At 34.5% G+C, this 26,161-nt stretch overlaps 2 protein-coding genes and 1 non-coding gene across 3 annotated transcripts; all 3 read right to left on the bottom strand.

Moving 5' to 3' along the window:
* Nucleotides 1–1,818: 1,818 nt before the first annotated feature.
* On the bottom strand, nt 1,819–5,638 carry LOC112780060 (E3 ubiquitin protein ligase DRIP2). The gene is made up of 7 exons (XM_025824403.3): nt 4,833–5,638; nt 4,425–4,524; nt 3,744–4,185; nt 3,273–3,664; nt 3,121–3,171; nt 2,303–2,375; nt 1,819–2,197 (listed from the first exon to the last, which is right to left on the bottom strand). Exons 1-7 carry the CDS (start codon nt 5,035–5,037, stop codon nt 2,033–2,035), a joined length of 1,428 nt encoding a protein of 475 aa, XP_025680188.1. The 5' UTR covers nt 5,038–5,638; the 3' UTR covers nt 1,819–2,032.
* A 2,559-nt stretch (nt 5,639–8,197) lies between these two features.
* On the bottom strand, nt 8,198–15,645 carry LOC112776191 (magnesium transporter MRS2-I). Its single transcript, XM_025820239.3, has 11 exons — nt 14,834–15,645; nt 14,695–14,724; nt 13,818–13,971; nt 13,484–13,605; nt 13,251–13,325; nt 10,267–10,497; nt 10,115–10,159; nt 8,926–8,970; nt 8,776–8,805; nt 8,560–8,679; nt 8,198–8,463 (listed from the first exon to the last, which is right to left on the bottom strand). The coding sequence occupies exons 1-11, from the start codon at nt 15,080–15,082 to the stop codon at nt 8,377–8,379; spliced, it is 1,188 nt and encodes a 395-aa protein (XP_025676024.1). The 5' UTR covers nt 15,083–15,645; the 3' UTR covers nt 8,198–8,376.
* A 6,713-nt stretch (nt 15,646–22,358) lies between these two features.
* On the bottom strand, nt 22,359–22,466 carry LOC112781466 (small nucleolar RNA R71). The gene has a single exon (XR_003192242.1). It is a non-coding gene; the product is annotated as a small nucleolar RNA R71 (small nucleolar RNA).
* Between the last annotated feature and the right edge of the window lie 3,695 nt (nt 22,467–26,161).

The following is a 26,161-nucleotide window of genomic DNA, read 5'->3' as shown; positions in this document are numbered from 1 at the left end:
TATGGGTAACGTCTGTGAATAAAAGAGCGGGAACAGTTACCTAAGAATCCGCATGCAAGGCAGCGTCGTGTAATTAAGGGTCGGTTACAGATATGGGCTATAAATATTAATAAGTTTTAGGAAATAAGGGTTGGAACTTTTCTTCAGAAATACACTCAAGTACACTCACATCCCTAGCGAATTTCTGAGTTTGCATTCGAGTTCGATTTCTGTAGGATTTCTTCCATTGTCTTTAATTTTCCATTTACAATTTCTGTAAACTTTACTTTTCCTTGTCAGATTTATCTTTAAAGCATCCTTTAATTTTATTGCCAAATTTAAATTCAAACTTTCTTTTACTTCTTTGCCCAATTTATGTTTCAGTACCTTTAATTTTCATGTTGAAAGCCCTTTGATTCCATCGAAGGCACCTTTATTGTTTTCTTTATAATTCAGCAAGTCATTTTGATTTCAGTCAGTTTACTTTTTAAATTTTTTCTTTTACACTTCTTTTATCCTTTTTGCACTTTTCGAACTTATTTCCTGTTTTAATACTCGTCTAATTCGAGACACTTTGATGCACTTATAGAACTGATACCTGCAAAAGAGGAGTAGGTTTCGCTCCCAGACCATTAGAATCGAACCACCATCGATTTGCTAAAAATCGACAAAACAGCAGTACTACTATTTAGTCCGAGATACTAAACATAAGCAACCTAAAACCCTAAACTAAAGCACCAGGTAGGGGTGTTTGTAGTGCTGTTTGATTTGGTTATTTTAAAAAAATCATTTGATCTAATTGTTTATTAAAACTACGGTTCGATTCGGTTTGATTCTGCGCCGAGAAGCGAAAAAAGGAAAGCGCGACGAGAAAGGGTCGCCGAGAGGGTGTTGTCCAGTGACGTCGATGGCTGAGATGACGACAGCTCTGTGAGAGTGGGAGGAGGAGTTTTCGGAGCTGTGGAGTGGTCGAGGACTCAAGAAAAAAATGGAGAGCGGAAAGAGTTGGGACTAGGGTTGCTGAGTGTGGTAGTGGCAGCTATTTGGGGTTGGGGGGTTGGTTTTAAGGGTTTTTAAGTAACTAGTTTGATTCTGTTAAAAATTTTATGATAAAAATTGAAAACCGAATCAAACCGTAAAAAATTGCAAAATATCATTTTTTTTTTTCGATTTTTGATTTGTTTAGTTCAGTTAGTCAGTTTTATTCGATTTGGATCGATTTTAAACCCTTTAGTACCGGTGCCCTAGCCGGGTTGGGTTATTACGAACATGGAAAAAAATTTCCTTCAGAGAGTGGGATGCCAGGGGAGTTTTAATTTCCACCTCTTAATTATAAATTGAACTATATCATTCTTAAAAGAATTCACATATGTGACAAGCATACAGCTTTATGTGTTAATTAACTCTCAAGTATTTTAGAAATAAATCACTGTAAAAAAATAAAAATAATAATAAACATTTACCATAATAGAACTTGGGTATATTGTCCCGTTATTAAGTTGAAATTTGTACCCAAACATTATAATGAGTAATGTTGGAACAGACTTTTTTCAGTTAATATTAACCAATTTTTTTAAAATTATTTTACTTATCTTAAATTTTACAAATTGTTTAATTGTCAATATTGTCTCGTTGCGATGCTAGGATGAAAATTTGTAACAAAACATTATAACATTGATCCATATATATAGTTGACCTTATTAATATGACAATTTAGTTACTAGCTGTGCTATTGTAATAAGACAAACAGGATCAAATTGCCAGCATCATCACTGAGATTACTACCAACATGTATAGGTTGAAATTAGCCTCATCGCTGACATGTATATAGCCTCACTAAAACCCAAAAAACATTGGTCATGGATCTCTTTTGCATGCGTACAAAACATAATAATAATAATAAGAAGAAGAAGTCATATATAGTTATAGTTAACAGAAAAACATATTCCTTTGTTTTGACCAACGATGAAGACTATTGTCAACCTTCAAGAATGCCAATGTATATAAATTGATTCCAAAAGAATGTAACGGTGATTAATTAATATGAGAGCTCTCAAGACTTTCGATGATATGAAAGGACCATAACAAAATCCTTAGCTGAGCTTCCAACATGTGTTTGAATCTTCTCATTCAATGGCTTTGTTTGCAGCCACAACTCTACCAAGTTTTGCAGTTGCATGCAAGGTAGAACCGGTTTACCTTGCAACGAGATCTCCACCTGGAATTCGTGAAAGCAATTAGGATCTGTTTGGTTTCTGTTTTCATTTTCAATATTTTTCGAAAGATGTGAAAACAAAAAAATAATAAACAAACACTAGTATACCTCGGATTCGCTAACAAGACCAAGCTTCTTCACTATATACATTTTGATATGGGAAACAAGTAAACTACCATCCCTATAAACAAATTTGAATATTGGTTAGAGGAAATTCGTGCACCTATATAAAGTATATGCTACACAAAAACATAAACTAAAGACAACTATTACATTTAATTTGTGCTTTCAATGGAGCACCACAAAGAAGACCTTTCCAAGTAAAGGGGTGATGGAATTTCATCGAGGAACAAAATTTTTCATAACATCTACGTTACCAACAAAATTTATCATTTTTAATCAAACACTTGACCAACAAAAATATTTTTATACTAAATTCTAACCTTATATCCTAGATCGTAATAATATAAAAATAAAATATTGGACCAAAGTATTAACTAAAATTGATAAAAAAAAGTATTGGTTCCTGATCTTTCTCATTCTTACATACACTCGTAAACCTTAACCATCTTTTTCTTCTTCCAAAATTGTGTCCCTGTAACTTCTGTGTATACTATTCAAGTAACTAATCAACTGTAACAAACTAACTACTCTTAACTAGTTATTGCTAGTAGTAATTTACGCATATACTATTGAGATCCTAACATAACCACACAAGAAAAAAAAATAGAAAATAAGTCCCAAAGAGAAATGCCCGAGTAAGGCATTGAAGAGAAAAAAAAGGTTTAGATCAGATACTATGAATTGAACATACAAAAGCATAATCAAGATAAATTAATTACTTCATGCATGACATTGTGCATTTCAAACATCAGAACACAGCAAATTAATAATAGAAAATGGGAATACATATATATATAACTTACTTGACCCTTAAGTAGCTGGGGGTTATTTTTGGCAATTTTGCACTTTCTTCACTGTTTCCAGCAATTCATAATTCACAAACATACAAATATAGTTAATAAATTTTCAAGAGATTAAAAAATTGAATAACACATGAAATGTAATTTTTTCTCACTTCACTTCAGAAGCAACCAAGGAGAACCAAACTGGACCAAACCCTCTGTTGCTTTCACCATTTGAAGTAATCACTTGCTGCTGTACTGGAACATTCAAGTCCTCAGAGAATTTGAGTTTTCTTCCTTTTGTATCCGATGATCTCGAACGATTCGATTCATTCTCATCACCATTTTCAACCTTAGGCTGGCCATCATTGTCACTTGACTTTACTGATGGAATGACAGCATGTTCTTGCATAGTGGACTTACTGCAAGATTTGTTCTTCCTTGCAGCTTCTACAATGGAATTTAATGGCTCACACAAATCAAGAGCTTCTTGCCATGATTCAACATTGTCAATTGGAATCTTGTTTGGCACTATTTGTTGACTTGAATCTGGTTTTGAAGGATTCTGCTAATCCAAACAAAGCATATATTCAGAACAAGAAAACACAGAGCCAAAAAATGTAAGAGGACTTTGTCTCATTTACCTGAACTCTGGCTTTGGAACTGTCATTGGAAATTTCAAGCTGAAACCGGTCATCATTTTCTTTCCTCTGATCTCCGGTTACTTTATCCGGTTCACAAGATGATGTTAACTCTTTCAGAAGGTACTTTTTTCTTGCTACAACTTTAGCTCTTCTTGCAGTTAACTTTGTAGAGACTTCATCCAAGATTCCTATCCTCCGCGGTTGTTTCTCGTCTTTTCTGACATCTTCCTCCACCTTTTCAGGCTTAGGAGAAGAACAATCCGGTTGCGAAGGCGCGGAAACTTCTCTCTCAGGAGTAGCAGCTTTTGCTCCTGTTGCGTTGGCTTCTAGAGAAGACAGAGATTTCTTCTTTCTTTTCACACAATTCTTAGGTGTCTTGCCAATTTTTTTTCCTTCTTCAGGCAAAATTTTGTTCCTCAAATCTTGTAAACTATGATCTGTCCTGTGTATTTTCAACACAACATATACTAAAATTTCAGGAAAAATAGTGAGACAGAGTACAAAAGAAAAGCTGCATAGTTTTAGCACATAAAAGTGCTCAAACATGTTTAATTTAAATCCTCTATCTTAACTAAATCATTAGCCCTCACATTCATCAGAATATAAATAAATAAAGTGATGATACAAAATAATAATCATGTGATGATAAGAGTAAAATTAGCCATTGATGGTGGTGGGTACCTTAATTTATCAAGTGGAGAACAACCCAAGTCAGCATTGCATACTGGACAGTGCTTTAATTGCTCATCTATTAGCTTCTTATCTATGCATCCCCTGCAAACTGTTATTCAACAAACACAGACTCAGCTCACATTACATGCTGCATGGAACATACTCACAGTGACACAGCCAAAAATGCATCAAAAGATATCAGATGATAGATACAAACATTTTCCACAGAATTGATTAGAAAAGTACTAAAACCTGACAGTAACAAATAATGTATCCAAGAGTGAACAAAATAAATAAAAATTGTATTGAATTTACCGAGACAACAGGGCCAGATAAAAGAGAATTAAATCAGATCGAAACTAAAAATAAAATAAAAAGAAAAAGGGGAAAGAAAGGAGGAGGAGGAGGTGTACTGACAAGTGTGTAAGCATTCTGAAATGGTGGTGGCATTGTTGAACAATTTATTGCACAAAGGACATGTTAAGCATGCCTCAAGCTTGGCTCTATTCAGCTTCACCGCTTGCCCCGTCATTCTTTTGTTTTCTGTATATATATATATACGTATGTATTTGTATGTATGTATGTATATGTCTATATCTGACAAGGACGCAAACAAAAGCATAAACAAGAAAGATACGGCACAAGAAGCAGCTAATGATTTCCGTACGGTAACGTACTACAAAAGCTCCACATGGACATGGTGCATGATGATGATGGTGAATAATACAAACAACCTCATTCTCGACGAAGAACGACACAGCTACTGATGATGATGATGGGAAAGGAAAAACAAAAAGGGATTGAAGGATTGTGTGATCGATCCGATGAAAGGGCACGGTTCTTGAAGAAGCAAGGGACAAGGGAGGGGGTTGGGTTCTTGGATTATCGAAGGCACGTGCTGCGGGTGCGGTTTTCGATTGGTACAATGATGATGAGGGCGGGTGGAGTCTCTTTTCGTTTTATTTTAATGTGTTAGGGGCTCAGAAAACAACGTATATATATATGCTTGTGTGTGAAAAGACGAGGGGAAGATAGAAAGAGTGTATATATGCGTTCTTCGTTCGTTCCCGACGGCGTGTGAATGTGATGTGTTATTTGAAGGGGTTCTTTGTCGGATACACTACCCCCCTCTCTCTATCCAACTCTATGCACTTTGCTTTTATTTTCTCTACAATGTATCTCAATTGTGTTAATTCTCAATGATCCTTTAAAAATTACATCTATTTGTTAATTTCGTATTAAAAAAAAATTAGAATTAGGTTTTTTTGAAAATTTAATTTAACTCATTATTTACATGAATATATTTTTATGAAAAAAAAATATTTACTATCAATTAGATAATTTAGTATTTTTGACTAAACTATTTCATAAAATAAATGTCTATCATTTAATTGTTATTTTTATGAACACATTTTAATATAAATAACTATTTTAGAGTGATTATTTGTGAAATTTTTTAGAAACTATTTTAAATATTATCATATTAATTTATGTTTAATCTGTTAGATAAGATTTAAACTCAAGATAAGTGAGTAAGATAGTTATTTAATATTAAATAGTATGTTAATTAATTAACACATTTTTTAATGATAGTATAAACACATAGATTGCATCTTGTATTATCTTATTAATAGTAAATAGTATGATAATGAACACGTTTTTTTTCTAATGGTAGTATAAACACATAGGTTCCATTTTGTATTTAGATATTACTTTTTAAAATGAAATTTAAAGATACAAAAATAAAGATAGAGATGTAAAATCTCTTTTGTATGTTATGTTTGATTATAATTTCCTTCTTTATAATCACTACAAAGTTTGGAATTTGATTTTGATTTGTTAACAGTATAATAGTGATGTATAAGGCTCTTTTTTAAGTGTTAGTCTCTCAATGTGCGATTCTTGTTCAAGTATTGATTTTGCAAGACTCATAACAATATTTTTAGTATAAAAAAATGTATATTTATATTACTTTTAATATATTCACAATAATATAAAACATTTAATATTATCATCCAATCTACATATATATGAAACAACTTTGTTCATTTTGATTGAGCGATCAGATGATTTGTATAATCATAAATCATGTCACGTTTGTCTTGTACCAAATAATATTACTGAGTATATTATATATTTATATTACTATAACAAAAGCTAACATTTTTAATTTTTTATCTTATTTGATCTTATTTTATTCTTGCATATAATAGAACATCAATTTGAAAGGAAATCTTTTAACATGAGTCATGACCTACCACCTATAAAATAAAATTAAAAGAATAAATAAAAGAAGAAGTTGATGAAACTTCCTTATGTAACACAAGTATAATCGGATTCATACAAAACAAATTTATATTTTAATTAACCCAATAAAATATTTTTTTTCTAGACTTTTTAAATGGTGTTTGATAAATTATCGCTTATTTATCCCCATCCAATATGTAAAATGAAAGAAAGCAATTAATGCAAGGTCAACAACCCCATAGGTTTTCAAAAGTGTTCAACTTTAGCAATTACACGAGATTACGAGCATAGCCAAATTGACTTTATACATATATTATAATAAAAAATATTATTAATACATCAAAATCAGTCACTAAAATCAATTACTAATATATTTGTGTATAAATACGTATGTAATTTAATTTATTTTTAAAGTATATTTATATTTTAATATATATTTTATACTAATAACTAACTTTAATAGTTAATTTTAATATACACATAACATGATCTATTATAATATATATAAAAAATACTAAGTAAATATGTTATTCTTGTAAGTTGTAACGAAATTTAATTAAGTCTTTTTTCTTCTATTTATGCCTCTCTTTTTTCTTCTTCAAATAATATATATATATATATATATATATATAATCCAACCGTTCAATTTCTTATACGTAATGAATTTAATTAATCCAACCGTTCAATCATATTATATATAGTTTAATCTGATATACTAATCACGTAAAAAATTTTATACATCTATCCAATCTGATTCATGAATTTCGATACCTTTTTAAGTAATGAGATTAGAAATTAGTTACTTTTATTAATATGACAACACACAATTATTTGTTTGTAAAACTCTATACTAATGATGTATGAAAATAAATTATATATATTATGAGTCTATATTTTGATGGCTTTGATGACCACAATGTCTTAAAAAGTGTTATTAACATTAAAGTAATATTTTTTATTATTTAACAATGTTAATTTAAAAATAAAAGACAAAATGTTACCTAAATGTGAATATATATATATATATATATATATAATTTTAATTTTAACAACACTTATATACCCATGGTAATCATAGGTAGCATAAACACCATGTATATATTCAACTGCTCTACTCACCCTTTTTTGTCAAAAACCTGAGAACAATGTGAACATGCATGTCCCAATAGTAAAGACGACAAATAATTAAGGGGAAGTCTGGAAGAGTGCTGCCATATATACATATCAAAATCTAAAACCCATTTCCATTTCATTTTATGTAGGATATGGATTTGAATCTTCTAAATTTTGAATTTTACTTTAAAGGATAAAGTGTGATCTCTCACCATTTATTTTATAGGTGAAACCAAGAGAAAAAAAAAGAGAAACCAATCAAAAATGAGAGATCACACTTTACCTTCTAAAGTGAAAATTCAAAATTTAGAAGATCCAAATTCGTAGAATATTGCTCAATAGTCAATAATACATGAATTTCTATAGCAACAAACTCAAAAATTTAGTCGGATTGTATATCAAGGAAATGGGAAAATAGGAGGTTAAAAAAAAATCACATCTATCTAAGATGTAGTATTGGATTGAAATGGAAGCATATAAATATTAACTTGTTCAACTTTTAATCTGTTTTAAGGTACTTGAATCCAGGCAGATAATAAACCTTGAATCATCTTGAATGTAACAGTGCAAGGCACTGCAAGTCAATATTCATTCATTCTTTTCATGATCCAACCAACCCTTTTTTACGAGCATACGCAATAATCAACAGAAACGTAACGGCAGAAATTGTTCCAGAGATAATAACTACCTGTGAATAAATAAGATATCTCTCATTTTGTATTCACAAAAACATAAGTTAAAAGCTGTGGCATCTGAGTGAAAAAATATCAATGTCTAAGCTTACCCATTTGAACATGTAACCGTGATTTTCATTCCACGTATATGGAATGTTCATGCCAAATATTGCAGTCACCAAGGAAAAGAAGGATAGGCACACAGTTCCAGAGCTAAGGAAGAGTTCTAACTGCATAACATATATACAAATGTTTAAACGCCTTAGCATCCACAAGAAAATAAAATAACGTTACAGAATACCGATGGATGAACCACATAAACAAACCTGAATGAGCTGATTTCGATGATTGTCAAGCTGGAAAAAACAAAAAAAAAAAAAAAAACAAAAAACTTTGCTTGTATTACATGCATATCACCGAATACCAACCAGAAAAATATAAAAAACACCAGTACCACTAAACTTCTGGTCACTTACTTGGATATTGATATAATCTTCAGTATCATCAATATACTCGCGAAGCTGATAATGAAAATAAATAGTAAAGTAATTACAAGTTAGAAATATATGATATTTAACACGATTAAATTTAGTGCACTATCTGAATATGAATAAAATCAAACACAGAAACTTTGTTGCTTTGCGATAAAATGGCAAAATCACAGTTTATGCAAACCTATTTGTTAATAACATACTTCTGTAGATACTACCAGTGAGGAATGGGAGTTTGTTCTAGGCGATGACGGTGAGCTGAAAAGCTTGAGAACAAGACTGATAATTGATTAATCGTTATCACTAAGAACAGGAGTAACTAGGACAGAGATAGGGCTTTCATTGGGATGAATGCAAAATAAAAGGGACTTGAAGAATTTTGAGTGACATCAACAGTGACAAATGGTGTTGAGATGCCTATGGGTGTTGATAGTGATTGATTATTTGGATCAGCAGTTTTCTCAACTGAGAAAATGGATAAAGACGAAGAAGTTAATTTTCTGTCATTAATTATCAATAAAAAACATAAGCAATATATACATATATGAAAGGCAAAGGCTGCTAGAGCCAAGAATAATAAAATCTAAGAGAAGCTATACAAATTTACTGAAATGAAATCACATGGAAAAGCATCTCACAAATGGTGAGTCATAGTAACTAAAATGTTCTAGAAGAGGTGAAAGAAAAAACTGCCAATATCTGATTGCTGTATTGGGCTTTTATCTGCTTCTTGTTTATCGGGCTGTTTGGTGTTGGAAATAGACTGTTGCTCTCTTAAGCATCTTAGTTTTCTGACCCTATATGATATGCTTAATGCACAAGATGATGACCATCTAACACATCTCACCATGAACAAATCTATAAAGCATAAACTAGAATCAACACAATTTTGACACTAGATTTGAAAGATCACCCTCTTGTGCCACGGAAATAAGAAAAGTTCCCTTTTTGATCTGTTCAAACGTCAACATGCTTGCGAATCTAAAACTAGAAGCCTCTGCCTAAAAGGTCTAGCCTTCAGTTCACTGCCTAGAAATTAGATAGGAGATATTCTTCACAATATATTATAACTTTGTCCAACTACTTAATCAGTACAAAGAAATCTCCTGAAATACATTATAATTAATCTAGCAAGTGTCTGACATATCAAAATAATAAGATAAGATGATTCTACCGTGGTTAATTTGTTCAATGTGCCGTCGATTTGCATGAAATAAGCCTGAAAATAGAACAACCATCACTTATAAGTTAGCACAGCTTTCTTCCGCCATTAAACAAGAACTGAAGACCCTTTCCTTCTATATTCTCTCAAGTAAATAGTATAACCTCAAGTAACATTTCAAGCTCTTCGACATCATTTTCATCCAAATGAACTGTGGCTAGACTTGCTCTACTCGCTCTGGATATCTTTGATCCTATGGTGGGGGAAGCAGCAAACCAAGCACCACCACCGCCACGCGATCCACTAACTGGTGATGCGCTTGCCAACTTTCTTGATAAGTAGAGGTCAGCCATATCATCATCATCGTCCAGTAGTTGTTCAAGTTCGTCTCTCACCTACAGAAGATAACAAGTTAGGAACTATGAATTGATAGAACTGATGTTTTGACAGGGAAGAGAATATATGTTGTATTCCAGTTAAAACTGATCCAGAATGTTTACAGTCCTTTTGAGCTTTACAAAATCCACCATATACAGTTGAGCAATGCGTTGATGAACACATTGTGAAGAAATTAATCTAATATTATGATTAGATAGATGAAGTATTTTGTTTAGGGTTGAAAGGACATCACTCTTACAACAATGATAATACCTATAAACTAATATAGTCTACTTATAAACTCCTTGGAGAAAATATTACAATAATAATGAAAAGATGGAAAAGGAATGAATGAACAGCACTGGGTTTAGAATAGATAGTAAAGATTAAGTATATAGTTTCTCAGGGAATCCTGGTTTTAAGTATTATGTATTGTTATTTAACTAAAAAAAAGCATAAGCTGTCTAAACTGGTTTATAAAATGTAGGGTTCTCTTTGATAAACCGCTATTTTACAGTTTATTTTGTATTGAATTGAGTGGATTTTATCCATTATTCTCACACTTATTCATATAGTTCGCATGTTTTACATTTTCCTTCCTGATTTTGTGCTATGATTGAAAACATGCTTCTTTGGCCTTAATTTTGCTAATTTTTAATCCTCTTTTATTACCATCAATGCCGTGATATATGTGTTAAGTGTTTTCAGGGTTTACAGGGCAAGAATGGCTTAGAGGATGGAAAAGAAACATGCAAAAATGGAAGGAACACAAGAAATGAAGTATTTCAGAATCTGGTAGCGACGCGCACGCATGGACGACGTGCACACATGACTTGTGCATTCGACGCACGACGCGCACGCGTGGCTAACGCCTACACGTGGCCAGTAAAAAGACCAGCGACGCGTACGCGTGACAGAGCGTCACGTGCTGCAGATATCAGAAAACGATGGAGGCGATTTCTGGGCTGCTTTGGACCCAGTTTCAGGTCCGAAAATACTGATTAGAGGCTGCAGAGTGGAGCTGGAAGGGGGAATCAATCATTCATACTTTCATTCACATTAGTTAGGTTTAGATGTAGTTTTCTAGAGAAAGAGGCTCTCTCCTCTCTCTAGGTTTTAGGGATTTTAGTCTTGTTTCTTCTCAATTTCAGAATTCTACCTTGCTTTAATTTAGTTTTCTTCTACTCTTATTTGTTCTAGCACTTTAGTTATCTACTTCTCTTATTGATTCCTTTATTTTGCTAATTTAGTTTATGAACTCATGTGTTACTCTCAACTTTCATTAATGCAATTTATGTTTCACGTTTCTTATTGTTCGATTGCCTTGTTATTGTTATTTCCTTGCTTTGGTTAGTCTTAGATTTTGCTATGTCTTGTTAGTTTTATCTGTTTTTATTTTATACCTTCCAAGTGTTTGATAAAATGTTTGGTTGGATTTTAAATTAGATCTTTATGTTCTTAACTTGGATTGATCAATTAGAGACTCTTGAGTTATCAAAATTCTTTTGTTGATTGGTGATTGAGGCTTGCTGGTTGGCTTAGGTTTCACTAAATCTAGTCTTTGATTAGGACTTGTGAACTTAAGTTGATTTTGCTCACTTGAGTTTCCTTCATTGTTAGAGGTTAAATAAGTGAAAGCAAAAGGCAATTACCATCACAATTGATGATGATAATAAGGATAGGAATTCCAATTCTCAATCCTTGCTAGGACTTTTCTTAGTTGTTATTTTATTTCCTTGTTATTTACATTACTTGTCTCTTATCACAAAAACCCCAACAATACTTTTCCATAACCAATAGTAACATACTTCCCTGCGATCCCTTGAGAGACGACCCGAGATTTAAATACTTCGGTTAATTTTATTGGGTTTGCTTAAGTGACAAACAATTTAAACATTGACTGAGATTTAGTTGTCGGTTTAGAACTATACTTGCAGCGCAAATTTTTGTGAAAATCTTTACCGACATTTTTCCTCCGTCACTCTTCAAAATATATCTCATATATTAAGATGTTTGCTCTACTGATGGAGATGTACATGATCTTTCACTGTCAATAACTGGCTGTTATCTCTAAAAATTGCTATTCTACAGGACAAAATAAAATTTTAAATTGGGAACATTTGGATCCTATGTTTGTAATTCTCTTAAAATAATAAGCATCCCAAATTGGTATACAGTGGCTTGAAAGACGAAATTAGGTAAAACTTTACACAAGATCCTGGCACACCAAAGTTGTCATTTTTATTCTTGAAGAAAACAAAATGGATGAAGTAACTAGGAAAGAAACAAAAAAAATCCTGAACTTGTACTAAGTACTAACTATCACATGTAGAAGTACAAGAGATTGACATAATCTATTTCACCAAAAAAGGAAGAAATAAGTAACTACTAAGTTTAGTTGTGTAAACAAGTATCAAACTATGTACCATTTTGAAGATTCATACATGCTAGAGTGGTATATAATAAAGCATTAATTCAAAAGAGAAGCAAAGATACCCTTGTATATCTTTCACCTTTATGTACCACTAAAGAATAACACGAAAGGGTCAATGAAGTATTGAGAATTGAATCTTCTGATCTTTAATGAAATTTTGGAACTAGTGAACTGATATAAAAGCATTATAAATTTCTCATGCATCACTACAAACCGAATAGCCTATTTCAATTCAAAAAAAGTCCAGAGTATCAAAAACATTGAAGTGAGGGGCAGCAGGTGCAAATTTATTGGCATGCAAGATGATTTTCCAAATACATAATTTACTGCTCTGACCTTTTGCACCCTAGCAGTCAGCCTAGTCATTGCACTCTTCAATTTTCGAACTCTGTCCAAATTACGGCTGCTAATCTGCAGAACCAAGAGACTAAAACCGTTGATAACAGAGTGCAGATTTTTGTTTTTTTTTGGGGGGGGGGGGGGGGGGGGGGTTGAAGGAAAATTTTAATATGGTTTCAGCTCAGAACCAACATAAATAAATAAAATATGGAGTTCAATTATATATGTACCTTAGAGGTAAGTTCATCCAATGCAGGATAAGCAGCCATCTCCAATTCTGTTGTACGTGCCGCAAGGAAACTACAAATGGCTTCTAAAGCAACCTCCAAAGCCCGAAATTCAAAGGGTGACTCTGCATTGCTTAATCTAGAACATTCAGATGCCAAGGAAAAATAAAATAAAAAATGTTGGAGAAGAATTAAATCTAATATCTAGTATATCAATGCTCATTCACAAATAACAAGGTCACGAGATGATGCAAATAGAAGGATAAATTTCCCATAGAAGCAAAAAGTCAAAATGTTTGACATCATATTGCCATGCTTCGTCTATAATGTAACGTACCATCTTCTTCAGCTCCTTCCATATCATGTTGACCAACATTGTACTCTTTACCATCCCCTTCTTGTTGATGACCAGAACCTACTTGAGGAAGTCGTCTTTGCAGTTCCTCGACAACAGGGACCACGTTATCATCCGTTGGATCTCGCAGCAATACCTATCCAATAATCTAAATACGGTTACAATCCAGAAACAGATATCCATCTCAATCTGTATAAACAGTCTGTTCCACACAGGCAAAAGGTTGATATTTGATACATTGATCACAAATACACAAACCAGGTCAGAGAACAACGTAAATGAATTTGATGAGGCTGACTTCACAATATTCTAGTTGTATCAAAACCTGTCTCCCAAAAGTTTAAACTATTGGATACAGGTAATTGAATGCTTTTATATCTAACATGTCTTCACACCGAATGCTGGGAATCAATTTATATTTAGAAGAATGGGGAACAACAAGGATCAAATAAGTTCATACTATGTCATAAAGCTCGCTCTCTCTCAAATACTTTATAAGTTATTGAGTGGAAGCACGTGAACGACTTTATATTTAACAAGTAGTCCATGTAAAAACAGCAAGAATATTGTGACCCGTGCAGCTAGAACAAGTCAAGTTCTTTCAGCTTTAGCCGATTGGTATACTGAAGAGACAAGTATATAAAACATTTATGGATCTCTTTTAATACCAGTTGACAAGAGAACGTATATATTTTAAAGAAAAAAGTCTCATGGTGAGAAATTGTTTCCAACCAGTTTTTCTTCAATTCAACACACCCTGATGTAAACTCCAGAAATAAGTTTCAACCAACTATCAGAAAAAGTCAACCCCAAAAAAAATCACAGAAAAAAAAATAATTAAATAATCTGACTAACTAACCTCTTCAGCCGTGATAATTGCCTTGATATGCTGGGAAAAAAGAAAAAAGCAAAACCAAATCAATAACAGAGAACAAATTGCATCTCGAAAAACCATTAAAACAAAAAGAAGTAAAGAAATGATGATAAGTTTAGGTCACCTCCAAGTTAAGAACAATGGCCTTCTCACGACCAAGTATGGTGGAAGGGTAAGAGAGCAAGGGATCAAGGATCCTGAGATCACGAGCGTGAATCTGAACCCTGTGCATGATGGCATACTTGTCCACATCAAGAAGAGACCCTTGCCCAGACGCATCGAACAGAATCCAACTTCGCGATGACTGCGTCTTCTTCTTCACTAACGCCATCGCCTGCGGGTCCGCAGGGACTACGCTCCCGTCCCTTGCCATCCCCTCTCCTCTCTTATCCTCCACCAACGCAATTCACATGCCCCAAAAAACAATACCTCAATTTCCAACCTTCAATGCCCAGAAACAAATCAGAACTTTTCACAAACACCTTGAGCTCAATGCAATTCACCAGCTATACAACACAACCCCCTCTCGCGCATTTCATCAAACAGCCTATAGGGTATCCGAGTCAAGCCTCAAAATTCGAGTTTTCTTTCTTCCCAGTTTTCAACCACTATACTGAGGAATCAGATTCCCCAGAAGAAAAGAAAAATGCCCAAAACAATAATAGCAGTGTATTTTATTTGAAAAAAAAAACATCACCCTTCTATTGGCATCTGTCTTCATGAAAGAAACAAAGGTACGATTATGTGGGTGTTCTGAATTGATTAGTATATTCCTGTTTATACACTAATTAGCTTTGTCTTGTACTTTTGTTTTAGTTTCAACGAAGGGATGAATAATAGCGTGTGGCTGATTAAATATATGAAAAGGAGAAAAAAGGAAAACGGAAAAAAAAGCATGGCCATGAATAAGAATAAGGATGAAGAAGGGTTATTAGTAGTTAGTAGTAGCAAATATATGAACGTCACGGTTTGCTGAGGGGGTGGGTGCGGGGCGGCGCACGGTTAGTGATGTGGGGCCTGTGGCTCTTAGCCAATGAGATCATGACACGTAAGACACGAGAAGTTGAAGATCTGTGATATTGGGACCCACACTGACATATAGGTACGGCGGATCTCATTGTTGGTCTTGCCCTGTAGGCCTATACTGTTTGTCTTAAGATTAATACATCTTCTCAATTTTTTTTAATTATTTAATAAAATATCATTTTTTATTTTTTATTTTTAAATAAAAAATATATTAAAAATATTAAATAATAAAAAAAGTATATTTTCTTAAACAATTAAAGAAAAAAGTGAGAAGATTCACTCCCTGTGAGTCAATTCCTATCATTTCTTTTGCAGTTTATTTTATTGAGGTTTAAGGAATCTTTAGGCACTTCGGTCTATTAATTACTGTTGCGATCTCAGTGTTATCGATGATTACTATGTTTATTCGAAGAAGATTAATTGGTTTGTGATTTATTTGTAAGAGAATGAGATTTACAAAATAAGAAAATCTCTACATACAAGTGTTTTGCGATTACAAGCTTTATAAGCATGAAGAAAACGAAATCCACTAAATGCGCTGCTTATGTTATGTGACTCTTTAACAGACTTTTAAATTAATTTAAATCAATTAACGCGCAAATATATAACTTCCATTTTTCAAAAGATTTCGTTTCTTTTTTCGAGTTTTTTGTTTAATTTGTTGGATCTCCTTCGTGCGTTCTCTCTTTGCCTTTTCATTCGTTATTTTACCTGCGTTTATCACTGGTTTCTTCTTTGTCATTTACATGCGTTTTCTCTCTCTATATTCTTGCTTCGTTTTTTTTTCGATTTTCATTATTTCTGAAATCAAGCTTTGAAATCGTTTTGAAGATAATGGAACTTTAGAAATACACCCAAACGATTTTAGAAATACACCCAAACAGTTACAGAAAGAATTACAGAAATACACCCAAACCGTTACCCAAAGGATTTAAGAAATACACCCAAAATATGGGGGAGACAGTATATTTTTTTTTTTTTGAAATCTTTTAATGTTTTGCTGGTTAAGGATGAGGCACATGGCTGAGACAATCTAGCAAAAAAACCTAGAAGAACAGTAAAACAGTACCTTGAATAATGTTTCTTCGTTTTTTCTGGTGATTTTTATGGAGATTTGTATCTTTTCTTCTTGATTTCTTCTATTCTTCGCGAGGAGTTGAAACGTTTCTGCAGAATCGTAATTTGTTTCAAATGTAGCTTGAATCTTGACGGTTTGCGTTTTGATTGAGGAAGAAGAGGAAGAGTAAACGTATTGTGGAAAGGGTGATTAAGGCGCGTGCGTTGGACGCTCGATTCTAAAAGAGTGGTGTGCGTGTTTTTTTCTTGGACTTGAACCAACTTATATAGCTTGTAAGTCAAAAAGACTTGTATGTGTAACAGACCTGTTACAAAATATGTAGAATAAACATTATACAACTAACATGACAGTTAATATTTAATATTAAAATTTTTATATTTTTTAAATTTAGAACATTTAAATTTTGACAAATATTTATTTTTAATAAGTTTTATACTGAATTTATTTAACAATTTGTTATAATATTAGTTAAAATTGACTATTAAAGTGTTAGTTTTTTAGTATTATTCTAATTTTATTTTTCAATTAAAACAATAATATTTTAAAAAATTGAATTATTAAACACATTTATTACTTATTTCCAAACTCGAAGGAGTTCCTTTATAGTGAAGAAAAAGGTATTAAATTTTAAATATTTTATTATTAATTTATTATTATATGATTATATGTAGGAGTTATAATCATGTAAGATTTTAGGGCAATTTACTATAATAAATAAAATGCAAACCAATTTTATCCGAATGTATAAAATGAAAAATGAATACCAAAATGTATTTTTTGTATAATCAATATAAATCGCAACAAGAGTCCTGCGGTTTACAAAATACACGTAATTCGCTCTAGGGGTGTCGCAGATTACGTGCAAGCAAAACTGGTCATAAATCGCGATAGGGGTGTCGCAGTTTACGTGTATGCGTGAATTGTCCATAAATCGCGATAGGGGTATAGCGGTTTATGCATTACTATAAATATTTATGTTAAACATAAAACAAAGTGTGATGTAACACCCTCACTACCAGAATGTCATGCTTTCGACTGCGCCACTCTGATAGCAAAAAGTATTACGACTACTTTATATACTTAATATTAAAATAGGAGCCTATGACTCAACACCATATCGCTGATTTCTTTGAAAACCGGAAATAAATACTTTATCTTAAAAAAAAACAAGCAGGCATAGATTCATATACAAGACTTCTTACATAATATCTTATAATATAATATATATCTAAAACATACAACTCCTATCCCTCTCACAAAATTGTAATAACAAAGACGAGGGAAGAAAATAATCTAATTAATACAACAACATATAAATCAAACACAGTATAACTCTTCTTAATGCTTCTTCATTCGATTCCTGAAAAGGTAAAGCCGTAGGGGGGTGAGAACCTAACTACACGGTCTCACCTTGGAGTTTCAAAGTTGTCATAAGAAGATATTTAATAAGAAAATTATTTTCAAGCTCAGTGATTATCATTGCCTTATGGATCTTTTTTAAAAACCAATAGGTAATCGTTTAAAACCTTTTCAGAGAAATAATGTTTATTCTTTCAGAAATCCGAAACATTTCCTTTCTTATTGATGAGCGGATAATTTATACGCTTTTTGGTATTGTTTTTAGTATGTTTTTAGTAGAATCTAGTTACTTTTAGGGATGTTTTCATTAGTTTTTATGTTAAATTCACATTTCTGGACTTTACTATGAGTTTGTGTGTTTTTCTGTGATTTCAGGTATTTTCTGGCTAAAATTGAAGGACTTGAGCAAAAATCAGATTCAGAGGCTGAAGAAGGACTGCTGATGTTGTTGGATTCTGACCTCCCTGCACTCGAAGTGGATTTTCTGGAGCTACAGAACTCAAAAAGGCGCGCTTCCAATTGCGTTGGAAATTAGACATCCAGGGCTTTCCAGCAATGTATAATAGTCCATACTTTAGCCAAGTTTAGACGACATAAAAGGGCGTTGAACGCCAGTTCTACGTTGCTGTCTGGAGTTAAACGCCAGAAACAAGTCACAAACCAGAGTTGAACGCCAGAAATACGTTACAACCTGGCGTTCAACTCCAGAAAGAGCCTATGCACGTGTAACATTCAAGCTCAGCCCAAGCACACACCAAGTGGGCCCCGGAAGTGGATTTATGCATCAATTACTTACTTCTGTAAACCCTAGTGACTAGTTTATTATAAATAGAACTTTTTATCATTGTATTCGCAGTCTTGGTTACTCCGGTTCCCCTCTGGGACCGAGACCAATGAACTCCATTATCACTTATGTATTTTCAACGGTAGGGTTTCTACACTCCATAGATTAAGGTGTGGAGCTCTGCTGTTCCTCAAAGATTAATGCAAAGTACTACTGTTTTCTATTCAATTCATCTTATTTCGCTTCTAATATATTCATTCGTACTTCAACCTGAATGTGATGAACGTGACAATCATCATCATTCCCTATGAACGTGTGACTGACAACCACTTCCGTTCTACCTTAGATTGAATGAGTGTCTCTTAGATCTCTTAATCGGAATCTTTGTGGTGTAAGCTAGAATGATGGCGGCATTCAAGAGAATCCGGAAAGTCTAAACCTTGTCTGTGGTATTTCGAGTAGGATTTAATGATTGAATGACTGTGACGAGCTTCAAACTCGCGATTGCTGGGCGTAGTGACAGACGCAAAAGGAGGGTGAATCCTATTCCAGCATGATCGGGAACCTCAGATGATTAGCCGTGCCGTGACAGGGCATCTTGGACCATTTTCACAAGAGGAGAGGATGTAGCCACTGACAACGGTGATGTCCTTGCATAAAGCCAGCCATAGAAGGAAGTAAGACTAATTGGATGAAGATAGCAGGAAAGCGGATGTTCAGAGGAACGATTGCATCTCCACACGCTTATCTGAAATTCTCACCAATGATTTACATAAGTATTTCTATCCTTCTTTTATTACTACATTTCAAAAACTACATAACTATTTTATATCCGCCTGACTGAGATTTACAAGGTGACCATAGCTTGCTTCATACCAACAATCTCCGTGGGATTCGACCCTTACTCACGTAAGGTATTACTTGGACGACCCAGTGCACTTGCTGGTTAGTTATGCGAAGTTGTGAAGATATGTTTAGACCATGGTTCTGTGCATCCGTTTTTGGTGCCATTGCCAGGGAATCAATTTCGAATAATAATTCACAACCTGAGTAACAATTTCGCATACCAAGTTTTTGGCACCGTTGCCGGGGATTGTTCGAGTATGGACAACTGACGGTTCATCTTGTTGCTCAGATTAGGTAATTTTCTTTTTGTTTTGTTTTCAAAAATTTTTCAAAAATTTCTCCTTTGTTTTTGAAAAAAAAAATAAAAAATATAATAAAAATGTTTTCAAAAAAAATATTTTTCCTCAGAATTTTTAAGAATGAATTCTAGTGTTTCATGAAGCATGTTGAAGCCTGGTTGGCTGTAAAGCCACGACTGTAGGGCATGTTAGGCGTGTCATGTCTGAGTTACATACTAAAGCTTGGCTGGCTATTAAGCCATGCCTAACCCTCATATTGGAGCTTTAGACTAAGAATGCTAGATTCCTGGAATTCATATTAAAAATTTTGGAATCCTTATTTTTGTTTTTCAAATAATTTTCGAAAAAATACAAAAAAATTAGAAAATCATAAAAATCAAAAATGTTTTTTGTGTTTCTTGTTTGAGTCTTGAGTCATGTTATAAGTTTGGTGTCAATTGCATGTTCATCTTGCATTTTTCGAAAAAATTCATGCATTCATAGTGTTCTTCATGATCTTCAAGTTGTTCTTGGTAAGTCTTCTTGTTTGATCTTTGCATTTGCATGTTTTGTGTCTTTTCTTGTTTTTCATATGCATTCCTGAATTCTTTATGTCTAAGTATTAAAGAATTCTAAGTTTGGTGTCTTGCATGTTTTCTTTGCATTAAAAATTTTTCAAAAATATGTTCTTGATGTTCATCTTGACATTCAAAGTGTTCTTGGTGTTCATCTTGACATTCATAGCATTCTTGCATGCATTCATTGTTTTGATCTAAAATTTTCATGCATTGAGTCTTTTTCATGTTTTTCCCTCTCATCATTAAAAATTCAAAAATCAAAAAAATATCTTTCCCTTTTTCTCTCATAAAATTCGAAAATTTGAGTTGACTTTTTCAAAAATTTTTAAAATCTAGTTATTTTTTATGAGTCAAATCAAATTTTCAATTTAAAAATCTTATCTTTTTCAAAATCTTTTTCAAAAATCAAATCTTTTTCATTTTTCTTGGTTATTTTCAAAAATTTCAAAAATATTTTTCAAAAACCTTTTTCTTAATTTTATATCATAATTTTCGAAAATAACATCATCAATTAATGTTTTGATTCAAAAATTTCAAGTTTGTTACTTGCTTGTTAAGAAAGATTCAAACTTTAAGTTCTAGAATCATATCTTGTGATTTCTTGTGAATCAAGTCATTAATTGTAATTTTAAAAATCAAATCTTTTTCAAAACTAATTTCAAATAATATCTTTTCAAAAATAACTTCTTATCTTCTTATCTTTTCAAAAAAATTGATTTTCAAAATTTGTTTCAACTAACTAACTAACTCTTTGTTTGTTTTTTATCTTTTTCAAAACCACCTAACTAACTCTCTCTCTCTCTCATTTTCGAAAATATCTTTCCCCTTTTTCAAAATTTCTTTTTAATTAACTAATTATTTTAATTTTTGATTTTTTATTTTCGAAAATTACTAACCTTTTTCAAAAACTATTTTCGAAAATCATAAACTCTTTTTCAAAAATTATTTTCGAAAATCATCCTTCTCTCTCATCTCCTTCTATTTTATTTATTCATTTACTAACACTCATCTTCATCTCACATCACTGCTCCTATCCTTACCCTTGTGTTTGGATTCTTCATTCTTCTTCACCCCTATTCCTTTTCTTCTTCTACTAACAATAAGGAACCTCTTTACTGTGACATAGAGGATTCCTCTTCTTTTCTTGTTTTCTTCTCTTTCTTATGAGCAGGAACAAGGAAAAAGGCATTCTTGTTGAAGCTGATCCAGAACTTGAAAGGACTATGAAGAGGAAACTAAGAGAAGCTAAATTACAACAATCCAGAGACAACCTTATTGAAAATTTCAAACAAGTAAAGGAGATGGCAGCCGAACCCAACAACAATAATGCAAGGAGAACGCTTGGTGACTTTACTGCACCTAATTCCAATTTACATGGAAGAAGCATCTCCATTCCTACCATTGGAGCAAACAATTTTGAGCTGAAACCTCAGCTAGTTTCTCTGATGCAGCAGAACTGCAAGTTTCATGGACTTCTATCTGAAGATCCTTTTCAGTTCTTAACTGAATTCTTGCAGATCTGTGATACTGTTAAGACTAATGGAGTAGATCCTGAAGTCTACAGGCTTATGCTTTTCCCTTTTGCTGTAAGAGACAGAGCTAGAGTGTGGTTGGACTCTCAACCCAGAGATAGCCTGAACTCTTGGGATAAGCTGGTCACGACTTTCTTAGCCAAGTTCTTTCCTCTTCAAAAGTTGAGCAAGCTTAGAGTGGATGTTCAAACCTTCAGACAGAAAGAAGGTGAATCCCTCTATGAAGCTTGGGAAAGATACAAGCAGCTGACCAAAAAGTGTCCTTCTGACATGCTTTCAGAATGGACCATCCTGGATATATTCTATGATGGTTTATCTGAGCTATCAAAGATGTCATTGGATACTTCTGTAGGTGGATCCATTCACCTAAAGAAAACGCCTGCAGAAGCTCAAGAACTCATTGACATGGTTGCTAATAACCAGTTCAAGTACACTTCTGAGAGGAATCCTGTGAGTAATGGGACGCCTATGAAGAAGGGAGTTCTTGAAATTGATACTCTGAATGCCATACTGGCTCAGAATAAAATATTGACTCAGCAAGTCAATATGATTTCTCAGAGTCTGAATGGAATGCAAGCTGCATCCAACAGTACTCAAGAGGCATCTTCTGAAGAAGAAGCTTATGATCCTGAGAACCCTGCAATAGCAGAGGTAAATTACATGGGTGAACCATATGGAAACACCTACAATCCATCATGGAGAAATCACCCAAATCTCTCATGGAAGGATCAAAAGCCTCAACAAGGCTTTAATAATGGTGGAAGAAACAGGTTTAACAATAGTAAACCTTTTCCACCATCCACTCAGCAACAGACAGAGAATTCTGAGCAGAATCCATCTAGCTTAGCAAATTTAGTCTCTGATCTATCTAAAGCCACTGTGAGTTTCATGAATGAAACAAGGTCCTCCATTAGAAATTTGGAAGCACAAGTGGGCCAGCTGAGTAAAAGGATCACTGAAATCCCTCCTAGTACTCTCCCAAGCAATACAGAAGAAAATCCAAAAGGAGAGTGCAAGGCCATTGAATTAATCACCATGGCCGAACCTGTGAAAGAAGGAGAGGATGTGAATCCCAAGGAGGAAGACCTCCTGGGACGTCCAGTGATCAATAAGGAGTTTCCCTCTGAGGAACCAAAGGACTCTGAGGCTCATCTAGAGACCATAGAGATTCCATTGAACTCCTTATGCCATTCATGAGCTCTGATGAGTATTCTTCTTCTGAAGAAAATGAGGGTGTTACTGAAGAGCAAGCTACCAAGTTCCTTGGTGCAATCATGAAGCTAAATGCCAAATTATTTGGTATTGAAACTTGGGAAGATGAACCTCCCTTGTTCACCAATGAACTAAGTGATCTGGATCAACTGACATTGCCTCAGAAGAGACAGGATCCTGGAAAGTTCATAATACCTTGTACCATAGGCACCATGATCTTTAAGGCTCTGTGTGACCTTGGTTCAGGAATAAACCTCTTGCCCCTCTCTGTAATAGAGAAACTGGGAATCTATGGGGTGCAAGCTGCTAAAATCTCATTAGAGATGGCAGACAATTCAAGAAAACAGGCTTATGGACAAGTAGAGGACGTGTTAGTAAAGGTTGAAGGCCTTTACATCCCTGCTGATTTCATAGTCCTGGATACTGGAAAGGAAGAGGATGAATCCATCATCCTAGGAAGACCTTTCCTAGCCACAGCAAGAGTTGTGATTGATGTGGACAGAGGAGAATTTATCCTTCAATTAAATAAGGACAACCTTGTGATTACAACTCAAGGATCTCTCTCTGCATCCATGGAGAGGAAGCAGAAAAGGCTTCTCTCAAAGCAGAGTCAACCAAAGCCCCCATAGTCAAACTCTAAGTTTGGTGTTGGGAGGCCACAGCCAAACTCTAAGTTTGGTGTCGAACCCCCATATCCAAACTCTAAGTTTGGTGTTGGGAGGTCTCAACAAAGCTCTGCACATCTGTGAGGCTCCATGAGAGCCCACTGTCAAGCTATTGACATTAAAGAAGCGCTTGTTGAGAGGCAACCCAATGTTTAATTATCTAATTTTATTTTTGTTTTTCATGTTTTATTAGGTTCATGATCATGTGGAGTCACAAAATAAATATAAAAATTGAAAACGGAATCAAAAACAGCAGAAGAAAAATCACACCCTGGAGGAAGACCTTACTGGCGTTTAAACGCCAGTAAGAAGCATGTTTTGGGCATTCAACGCCAGAACAGAGCATGGTTCTGGCGCTGAACGCCAGAAATAGGCAGCATCTGGGCGTTTGAACGCCAGAAATGCACCCTGGAGGAGAGCTGGCGCTGAACGCCCAGAACAAGCACCAACCTGGCGCTCAACGCCCAGAGTTGTGTGCAAGGGCATTTTACATGCCTAATTTGGTGCAAGGTTGTAAATCCTTGAACATCTCAGGATCTGTGGAACCCACAGGATCACCTCAGGATCTGTGGACCCCACAGGATCTCCACCTACCTCCACTCACTTCTTCTCACCCCTCTTTCACACAATCCCATAAACACTCTTCCCCAAAACCCTTCACCAATCACCATAATCTCTCTTCCCCATCACCTCTTCACCACTCACATCCATCCACTCTTCCCCATAAACCTACCTCATAAACTCCACCTACCTTCAAAATTCAAAACCAATTTCCCACCCAAACCCACCCTAAATGGCCGAAACTTACCCCCCTCCCTTCCCTATATAAAGCCTTCCATTCTTCCTCATTTTCACACAACACAACCCTCTTTTCTATTCTTGGCCGAAACACACCTTCCCCCTCCTCTCCATATTTTCTTCTTCTTCTTCTTCATCTTTTCTTTCTTCTCTTGCTCGAGGGCGAGCAAAATTCTAAGTTTGGTGTGGTAAAAGCATAAGCTTTTTGTTTTTCCATTACCATTGATGGCACCTAAGACCGGAGAATCCTCTAGAAAAGGGAAAGGGAAGACAAAAGTTTCCACCTCCGAGTCATGGGAGATGGAAAGGTTCATCTCCAAAGCCCATCAAGGCCACTTCTATGATGTTGTGGCCAAGAAGAAGGTGATCCCCGAGGTCCCTTTCAAACTCAAAAGAAATGAGTATCCGGAGATCCGACATGAAATTCAAAGAAGAGGTTGGGAAGTTCTAACAAACCCCATCCAACAAGTCGGCATCCTAATGGTTCAAGAGTTCTATGCTATTGCATGGATCACTAGGAACCATGATCAAAGTAAGAACCCGAACCCAAAGAATTATCTCACCATGGTTCGGGGGAAATACTTAGATTTTAGTCCGGAAAATGTGAGGTTGGCGTTCAACTTGCCAAACATGGAAGAGAACGCATGCCCCTACACAAGGAGAGTCAACTTTGATCAAAGGTTGGACCAAGTCCTCATGGACATATGTGTAGAAGGAGCTCAATGGAAGATTGACTCAAAAGGCAAACCGGTTCAACTAAGAAGACTGGACCTTAAGCCTGTAGCTAGAGGATGGTTGGAGTTCATTCAATGCTCAATCATTCCCACTAGCAACCGGTCTGAAGTTACTATAGACCGGGCCATCATGATCCATAGCATCATGATTGGAGAAGAAGTGGAAGTTCATGAGATTATACCTCAAGAACTCTACAAAGTGGCTGACAAGTCCTCCACTATGGCAAGATTAGCCTTTCCTCACCTCATCTGCCACCTATGCAATTCGGCTGGGATTGACATAGAGGGAGATATCCTCATTAAAGAGGACAAGCTCATCACTAAGAAAAAGATGGAGCAAGCAAGAGAGCCCATTCATGGAACTCAAGAGGCGCATGAAGCTCATCACCATGAGATCCCGGAGATGCCTCAAATGCCTTTTCCTCCACAAAACTATTGGGAGCAAATCAACACCTCCCTAGGAGAACTAAGCTCCAACATGGGACAATTAAGGGTGGAACATCAAGAGCACTCCATCATCCTTCATGAAATAAGAGAAGATCAAAAAGCAATGAGGGAGGAG

Source organism: Arachis hypogaea, chromosome 19 (genome assembly GCF_003086295.3).
Source record: "Arachis hypogaea cultivar Tifrunner chromosome 19, arahy.Tifrunner.gnm2.J5K5, whole genome shotgun sequence".
Lineage (NCBI taxonomy): Eukaryota > Viridiplantae > Streptophyta > Magnoliopsida > Fabales > Fabaceae > Arachis > Arachis hypogaea.
This window is presented reverse-complemented; position numbering and strand designations above follow the sequence as displayed.